The sequence below is a fragment of the Podarcis bocagei genome (genome assembly GCF_964188305.1).
Source record: "Podarcis bocagei genome assembly, chromosome: 1".
Taxonomy (NCBI): domain Eukaryota; kingdom Metazoa; phylum Chordata; class Lepidosauria; order Squamata; family Lacertidae; genus Podarcis; species Podarcis bocagei.
The window spans coordinates 101623589-101633324 of NC_138125.1; the positions used below are offsets into that span (position 1 = coordinate 101623589).

Consider the following 9736-nt stretch of genomic DNA (forward strand, 5'->3'; position numbering starts at 1 on the left):
GTTAACATTACCTAAGGGATCATACATTGGGATTGCCAACAAATGAAGCTGTCAAGAGGCTATCATGATATAAATGCACCTGCCACCATGTAAGATGCATCATATCAGTGAAGCCTACAGATAATTTGCTGTCCAATCCAGAGAAGCTGCCCTCTGTACCTAACAAGGGAGTAGAATATACTTACCTGCCAATCAATGAATAAACATAAAAACAGCAAGAAAAGTCATACACTTTCCTACAATTCTGTTGATATTATATTAGGCAATCCATTCGGTTTCTCCCATTTTAGGACTATTCCCCCCATGATTCTCAGAAGATGTCACAGAGCAATCAAAGTAATGGAAGTTGGACTAGTCAAAGAGCTATGCGTCAGAAATAGGTTTATCTTAAACAAAATCAAATAGAATCATAGAACTATAAAGTTGGAAGCTACCCCGAGGGTCATCTAGTCCAATCCCCTGTGATGCAGGAATTCCAACTAAATCATACATGAGAGCTCAGTATGTGTAACTCCTTTCAGAATAGAATGTGCATTTGTTCGTTGCTTAGAATTACAGTGGTACCTCGCAAGACGAATGCCTCGCAAGACGGAAAACCCGCAAGACGAAAGGGTTTTCTGTTTTGGAGGCGCTTCGCAAGACGAATTTCCCTATGGGCTTGCTTCGCAAGAAGAAAGCCCATAGGGAAATCTCCGGGGACCTCTTTTAAATGCTGGTGGTGGGGAGCAAAGCCTTTCCCCCCCCTCCGGCCTTCAGAAGAGGTCCAGGAAGGCCGGCGGGGGCCGAAAGGCTTTGCTCCCCACCGCCAGCATTTTAAAAGCAGTCCGGGATAGCAGGGAAGCGCTTCCCGCTATCACGGACGGCTTTTGAAGGCAGGCGGGGGGAGAAAAGACTTTCGCCCCCCGCCCGCCTTCAGAAGAGGTCCTGGACTCCTTCTGTTCCTCCTCCCGCATCGCAGCGACGTGCCTGTCCTGGAAGCCGAAGGAGGAACAGAAGGGTCTCCTCCTGTTCCTTCTCCAGCTTCGCTGAAGGGCGCTGCGCCTTCTCCCTCTCTGTGCAGCGCCTCTCCTGTGAAGCAGAGGCACTGCGCAGAGAGAGAGAAGGCACAGCGCCCCTTGAGCAACGCGCCTGTCATGCGAAGCCGGAGGAGGAACAGAAGGGTCTCCTCCTGTTCCTCCTCCCGCTTCGCAGCGACGCGCCTGTCCAGCGAAGCCCGAGGAGGAACAGAAGGGTCTCCTTCTGTTCCTTCAGCTTCGCTGAAGGGGCGCTGCGCCCTCTCCCTCTCTGCACAGCGCCTCTCCTGTGAAGGAGAGAGAGAAGGCGCAGCGCCCCTTGAGCAACGCGCATATCAAGCGAAGCCGGAGGAGGAACAGAAGGGTCTCCTTCTGTTCCTTCTCCAGCTTCGCTGAAGGGCGCTGCGCCTTCTCCCTCTCTGCACAGCGCCTCTCCTGTGAAGCAGTCTTTGTCCCTCCTTCCTGCCTTCCCAGGGGCTTTTACATCGCCCCGGACAGCGGAGAAGTCCTCCGCTGTCCTGGGCGATTTTAAAATGCCGCCCGCCAGCATTTTAAGATTGCCCCGGACAGCGGAGAAGTCCTCCGCTGTCCCGGGGTTTTTTTAAATGCTGGGGGTGGGAAGAAAAGCCCTTGTCCCCCCCCCCCAGCCTTCAGAAGAGGTCGGGGCCTGGTCTGAAGGCGGTTTCCATAGGAACGCATTAATTGATTTTCAATGCATTCCTATAGGAAACCGTGCATCGCAAGACGAAAAACTCGCAAGAAGAAAAAACTTGCGGAACGAATTAATTTCGTCTTGCGAGGCACCACTGTATATGCTTTTTAATCATGTAACGAATTCATCAATATTGAGTAGACAAGAGGCTGCTGGTGGCCCATTGACAATTCTGTCAAGGAGCATTGTGGGCAGAAACCAAAGTAGTAGCTCTGTGCATGCAACAAAGCTTTGGAGTAGTGTTTGCAAAAGACCAGCTCTCACCACCGCTGCCTATAAAAGTTGCCCATGCTTGAGTGGGGAACCTTTTTCAGCCGGAGGCCACATTCCCTGCTGGGCAACCCTCTCAGGGCCAGATAATAGTGATGGGTGGCAACAGAAGCAAAAGTGGGTACAGCAACGCATGTGACTCTTCATACAATTCAGCCATGGAAAATTCAGATGTTTTATTCATTCACACAAAAAACACACCATTACCACCACCCAGGCAAGTAAATACATTGTGTTCAAGAACACCTTCCAGCCAGGCAAACGAAGGGCATGGTGAGAGGTGTGGCTTGGGGAGATTAACACTGGCCAGATAGGGAATCCTGCAGAGCAACGTCCAGCCTCTGGCCTGAGGTTCCTCAGCCCTGCTGTGAGTAGAGTCCGACATCCTCTGATTCCCCTCTCTTCAACTAAGAGAAACCTTGCTTCAGGCCTATATTTCAGAAACCCACCAAGGGTATATAATCCTATTATGAAAGCTGTTCCATTATCAGTAGTGGTATGCAGCCTGAATCAGTTGGCAAGGTTCAACAAACAATGCAACAATACATTTTAAACCAGTACTGCTTCTTAAAATTACAACTTCCACTGAGGAATCCAAAAGGTGCATCTGTCTTTCGGGACATCTTCCTAGTTCCAATCATCTCACAAAGATATGAAAATACAGTTTTGGAAAGAATATAAAGATATGTTGTTATTAAGGTTAACAATAGCATATGGTTTCCCATCTTTCTTTAAAAAAAATAATGAGAAAAAGAATGCCACTGAATTCCTATTAAAAGAAGAAGCCACACTTAAATCCAATATATATATATATATATAGTTTTACAACATTCAACCAAAACAGAAACTACTGAAAGATCAGAAAACAAGAAAATACTGATTTAATTGTACAGTTTAGTTTTTAAAATTTGAAGAAGGAAATGGGCGTGTTTCTGGTATTTAGCTTCAAGTTATTTGCTCAACATATAGCCTGAAGATCTTTTAAATGAGAGTATCCTGAACAGCAGTGTGGTCATATGGTAATGGATCTATCAGCTTTCCATTTGTATATTAGCCTCTTTATAATAAAAATGTAAGAATGTCATCAAGCAACACCTATTGGAAGATTTGTAGTGTCACATCACAATCCTGGATTTACATGAAGTCAGGTTGGGACAGGGCAGCAAAAATGAAGGCAGGTTGAACAACTGCCGTGGCATTGGCAGGGAGAAGGGGGATGAGACTGAGAGGAAAATGGCAGTTCTAAACAATGGCAGAGGTTTGAGTAAAGTAGCTTCACTGTATGTACTGTAGAATATTTGAGGGCTCTGCATCCTTTATCTCCCTCACATGAGCTGAAGAATGGAAGAAGGATAAGTTTGAGCACACCAAGAAGGGAGAGAGACACTGAAAGCGGGGATAGTGGCTTTTGTCTTTACACAAATATACTCCTGCCATTGAATTAAATGGTCAAGACATTATCTTTATGTCATATATCTGTTGTGTATCTGTTTATTGCAGGGGACTGGAATACTACCGCCCACCCCAATCATGCCACACAAAATACCCAGAAATTTCTCTACTCTTTTCTGAGAAGGAATTTCCAAACTCACTTTGAATTTAGGAGAAATCTGTTGGCAGCATTCACCAACACTAATATTATGCTTAATTACAAGGCAACCTACCCCCAAATTGCATGTTATGTTAATCATATTTTTTCTTTCACTTGTAGCCAGCATTGGGGGGGGGCAAGATTAGTATTAGGATTCTGACATGGGAAATGGTTTTTTCCCATCCTTTGTCCCTGTTGTTATTTAGACTGGACCATGCTATTTGGAAGGAGGCTAAAGCCAAGGAGCTTTGCTACCTTGCAAATAACAGATGTGAGAGGGGTAATGGACTAAATCTCTCACCTGCTCCTTGCCAGGGTCATTATCCTGACTAGGGCCTCCAAAATGGCTATTGAGTGAGGAAATTTTGCACTTAGTGGCAAACCATGTGATTAACATAAGATGTAGTTTTTCCCTTAGAGCTGGTAGGAAAGGAAGGGAAATTCAGAATGAGGGGAAGACAGACACTGATCCCACATTCTCCTGTTAATTGCTTACTTGTGGCTCAGCAGTCAGAAGTGGCCCAAAGGCATTTATGGTGTGTGTGCATGTGTGCATGCGCACAGTGACCTGCATGCTTGGTTCAGTGTACTTTGGTTCTGCCTAGAGTCAGATCTCCAACCTACACATAAAAATCACCAGTACCTTTTATTATTGTGTTGTGCATAGTGCTTAATTCAAGTAATAACTACAGAAAGCAGCTACTGCTGGTAACCCTTTCATGTTTCTTCTTGCACAAGGAAACATGAAAGTGCGAAAATAATGAGAGTTTCATTAATCATTACTCAGTCCTCGTCTTGTAAATGTTGATGGAGAAAATCACAAAGAAAATGTTATTTCCTACTCCTTAAGATTTTTCTCTTCTCCTTAATGAGGCATCTGCAGACAGCTACTTGGTTGCTTTCCCCCTATCCACAGTGGAATTAGCAGATTTGTTATCGCCAGAATATAAAAGCAAACAGCATATGGTTTTGTTAATATCATTGTAATGTCACAGCGCAATCTGTCACAATGCAAACTCCTTCCAAGCAATTTCATTTGAGTGGAATACTCAGCAAGAAATGAAAAAAGGAAGGCAATCACCAGTTTCATAACTCTTTCATAATGGTCACCTCTCCCATCATTTGCATCTGTCCCAGTGTCTATAAATATTACTTTCATTGGCTATAACCCCTGAAACGGAAATCAGTTGCCTCCAGGAATTAAAAAGTCATTTCCCCTTGGTGCAAAGTCTTTTCTATCAGATAAGTAGTCACTTATACTCTGGCAACCCTTCAAAGAGGTTTAGAAATTAGAGACACTGTTTGAAGATCAAGAAGATAAGGTGGTTTGCCTTGTTTTTAGCCCTGGAAACCTTCCTGGGTGACCCTTTGAAATTCAAATGAAGGATGCTTTAGATAGCTCTTTCACTATACAGTACATGCCAAATAAATGCTGCCCATTGATCACTTTTGAAATCAACAGAAGGTCCAGCGCTTGCAACTTATTTTCTGAAATACTGCAGTATATATTCGGCAATAAGGAGATTTGCTTAGCGTACCCCATTCCAACTGTGGGCGCACATAGCCTTTTATGCTTCGATTTCACCGATCAGCTGCTTTGCAGAGATGGAAGACTGCACAGAGTCCTCTCTACTCCCATCCCTGAACACCTGCTCTGTGCTAAGGGCCTTTAACTATCAGGTTAATACATGCACAGCACTGGCAGCTGAATAACGATAAAGAATTATGTGTGCACAATGATCCATCCAGCTAATGATGCACATGTGAATTGCCTGCAAGCACATACATGTGACCTCCAGCAATGTGACCTTTTTAAATGCCATGCCCTATCTATGATTGGAAGTGTTTTTCTACCTTCTGGCTGTCCTTGCAGTATGCAACCTGTTAAACAGATGCTCTCAAAGTATCATGGTTAGCTTATGCATTCTACTCTGTTTTGTTGTCTGCCCATTATATCAATACTTCTAAACAGCAGCATCTTTTCTGTGCATTTAAAATCTGCATCCAGTTATTGGATAATTAGGTATTCCATTTACGAATGCTACCACCACAACCACAAAAATTACTTTCCTGTCTTGAAATTTTATATTGCTAAGTGAGCCATTAAGACAACTACATTTTTTTAAAAAAGAGCCAAAACATTTCTTCTTACAGGGCCTGTTTTAAAGGGGTTTTTATTTACTCAATTTAAGTACTTTCCTGTATTTAACTCCCCACCCCACCTCTAACAAGCATATCTCAAAGATTTCTGTTTTGTTTCATTTATATGCTTTCAAAGAGAAATAACAAGATATACTAATACTTCAAGCCTAACAACTCTTGGAAGAAAATTCCACTGAAACGAGCAGGACTGATGCTTATGTAAAAAGCATCACAACGAAGTTACAGTGGTGAGCGGATGACATGCATTCCTCAGAATCTACAGTATTAAATTTAACTCTACTTCCAACCTACTTGGGATCTAGAAATGTGCTGTTGTTGTTTTGCATAATTTCTGAGTTTGAGTGTAAATCCCACACAATAGACAAACTCTTCATCCTTCCCAGTTCATTCCTCTTTGAGCCTACCACCAGCCTTCCCCACACCCCAGAAAGGACCAAGTGTTAAAAGCTCAGGATCCTTACCTAGTTCAGCTGCCCCAGGACCAAAGCTCAAGAAGGAACTCCAAGCAAGAGCTGAAGCAGCTAAGAATTGCAGGTGGAGGCAGAAGGGCTGCTGCTGCATGTTGTCCCAAGGGTATTGTAGCCATACGTCTGCAGTTAAGAATTAACTTTTTTAGAAGTCTTGGAGCATTGCAGGAAGACGCATCAGCTCTCCTTTGTGCTTGTGCTCATTTTTCTTTAACTTTCTGTTCTAGGTAGGACTGACTGTTTTGCCAGTTTCCACTTTTCCAATAGGAATCCCCCTTCTCCAGTTATAAGCACACACCCTGATCGGCAAAGAATGCAATCCCCAGTCCAGCTGCAAGCAGTCCAGCTGCTACAATTTACACACCCTTCAGCAAACACACACATACACAAATGGAGCAGTTGTTGCCATGTTCCACGATGCTGACATTTTCAACAAATCCACTGGCAAATTCAATAAAAGTAGGGTCGTCAGCCAAGTGCTCCTAATCAGGCCAAAATAGTGTGTGTGTGTGTGTGTGTGTGTTTTAAAGGACCCAAACTGTTTATTTCACTTCTACCCAGTATTTAGAGTAGGTTCATTCAGGAATGACCCCCATTTATTTGTAGTGTTAGTGTCACTACTCAGGGAATGTAACTTCTTTTGTGATTTGCTACAACTACTGTATAATAATTTCAAAAGAAAGCCATAGGGCCACACTAGGTAAATGAGCACTTTCCATTCTCCTATGACTGTCTCTTCACAAACTGGCTAATGAATTATTACAAGGAAATATTACATTGGAGTTGCTGTCTTGTAATGGAAACAGAATGCTGATCTTGATGCATTAGGAAGATATTATTAAAATGATTCACTAAGATCATTTTAGAATAATTAGAAGGATGTGTTGCTTAAATACAAGTGACATCTCTCTCTCTCTCTCTCCCTCTCTCTCCCTCTCTCTCTCTCTCTCTCTCTCTCTCTCTCTCTCTCTGTGTGTGTGTGTGTGTTTCACGTATACAGTATTCTCATGAGGTCTGAATTGTCACTGACTGACCAGGAATGAACTGTTGGGGTTGTAGTGCAATCATTGAAGATGTTGACCGAATGTGTGGCAACTGTGAAAAAGGATCATTAGGAAAGGAACTGAAAACTGCTGAAATTATAATGCTGTTATACAAATCTAAGGCACGTACAGCCAGCCCAAGTTATTTTGGCACTGGAGGCAAACCACCAAATAGTGACCCCCTCCCCACAAGGGACCAAGGAGTGAGTAAACATTTACAAGAACAAGAAGGGAGGAATAAAGATCTACATCCAGATCAGCTGCTCCTGTGGATCCTGTCACCTGAGGCAGTCACCTCACCTTGCCTCATGGAGGGCCGGCCCTGATGACCACAACTGCAGTTGGAATATTCTGGTTGCCTGACCTCCAAAAATGATATTGTGGCGTTGACAAAGGTTCAGAGAAGGGCAAGCAAAATGATTGAGGGGATAGAGAAACTAAAGGGATGCTAATACTCTAGAATGGGGATCATTAAACACTCTAAAGCAAGGGTGCCAACTTCAATAAAATGTTGTGGGGACACAGGTAAGCCCCGCCCCACATAATCACATGATGCAGTGCACACACCGTTCAAATGACAAATGTTCATCAACTTGGGGGGATATGACCCCCTCAAATATTTTATTGTGGGGGCCGAAGCCCCCACAGCCCCTAAGAGTTGGCTCCTATGCTCTAGGGCAGGGTTAGCTAACACCCTATTATAATGCTGTCTTATCTGAACTCCCAGTACATTTTTTATTATCTCCCCAAGACCCTACCAATTTCTGCTGCAGAGGGGGGATTGTGTTTCTCTATATTTGCCTGCCATGGTGTGTGTGTGCGCACACACCCTCTGTATATGCACGTGCAACTGCATGTGAGGGTGAATGCAGCTGTCAGTCCCCCTGCCATTCTAGAGATAGGTAATACCCGCATAGGATACATTTTGCTGTATGCAGCATAGCAACAGCTTCAGATGTCTACCAGGCTGCTTGCAGATGTCAACTTATCGTCTTCAGCTACAGATGTGGCTAGATGAAACAGCTTCCCTTCTGCTGCCTGACAGGCTGAAGTGTTTACGCTACAGATTAATAGGCGTTCTTGTCACTAAACTCAGGTGGTAACAAGATACTGTATTTTATGACGTATTCTATCCATCTCTCAAATATCAAGCTTGAAAGCAACGGCTGTGCAGAGAAAACTATTTGAGAGTGCTTAAAATTAATTGCAATTGCAATTTATGTGAAACGAAATGATGTGCATTCCTGATACTGTATTATTTTTACATTGTTGAAAGAATTAGCGAGTTTAAAAGGCTGGAAATAAGAAACAAGTCTTCCTCATAAATGTCACATCCACGGGACTTGCTTCTGTGCAAACCTGCATAGGCTTGCTCAGTCTGTATTTTGTTTTGTTTTTAATGAGCATTTGTTCAATTACCAAGCAGTCTGGTACACACTGTTGTTACTCTATTGGTCCCAGTGAGACAATGAGGCATGCTTAAGTGATTGGGTGCTGCTTGTGCTTGCCAACTCTTGGTTTGGGATTATGGACTCTTTGGATCAAAAACCCTTATCCGACAGCTGCCAAACCAATTCCCTTCCCCATTCACCCTTAACATAGAATTGCAGAGTAGAAGTGCAACACTGGTAGAAACAGCAGCTTCTCCCTGCCCTCCCTTTCCAAAGCTTTCAAAACCTCATGCAAGGCCTGGTCTCTAGATGCTGCTAGGTAAGCCACTCTGCTGGTCCACTGAGTTCAGATCTCCTCCAAAATAAGCTGTTGCCACCACCTACTGATTTACAGACAGCAGTTGGAGTGTCCTTTTATATTGTTGCAGGCCACCCCAATCTCCAAGTGGTGCAAGATTCCACGGGTTCCAGGCCTTTACCGAGGGTTCATGTTTACTTTAGGAAATGAAACACAGTGGAGACTGTGATGTCTTCACATTTTTGCTGTGGCGCCCAGCCTGAGTGCCAGGGGTAAGGCAGTGGGCAGTAAGTGGCATGCAGAGGCAGCGGGCAGCGGCTGTGGCAGGGGGCAGCACGTGGAGGTGGAGTCAGGCTGCACGCAGATGTCATTATGGTGTGGCACAGTGTGCACCAATGTTGGGCACCTGCAGTGTGGGCCCCTGGGTGTCTTTATGATATATGGTTTATTTACACATATATCCAACTTGGGCTTACGATGGAGGGGTCTACAGCATTAACACCCCAAAAGCTTCTCCCATAGCTGCAGCCTTTGATTCAAGCAGAAATCAAGCACAGTGGTACCTCCGCTAACCCAGAAATAGTACCTCGGGTTAAGAACTTTGCTTCAGGATGAGAGCAGAAATCACGCGGTGGCAGTGGGAGGCCCCATTAGCTAAAGTGGTACTTCAGGTTAAGAACAGTTTCAGGTTAAGAACGGACCCCCAGAATGAATTAAGTTCTTAACCCGAGGTACCGCTATATTGTGCTCTGCCTTTCCAGCCTGCAACCTTTTTCATGCAGTTTCTA

General features: G+C 44.1%; 1 protein-coding gene across 1 annotated transcript in view; it reads right to left on the minus strand.

Annotated features, from left to right (window-relative positions):
- Positions 1–6434, minus strand: part of LOC308571906 (von Willebrand factor D and EGF domain-containing protein-like) — a 199572-nt gene extending 193138 nt beyond the window's left edge. Inside the window, exon 1 of the mRNA XM_081167541.1 lies at positions 6211–6434. Within this exon, the coding sequence (XP_081023667.1) occupies positions 6211–6310 (100 nt within the window). The 5' untranslated portion in view covers positions 6311–6434. The remainder of the gene's footprint in view (positions 1–6210) is intronic.
- Positions 6435–9736: the final 3302 nt, after the last annotated feature.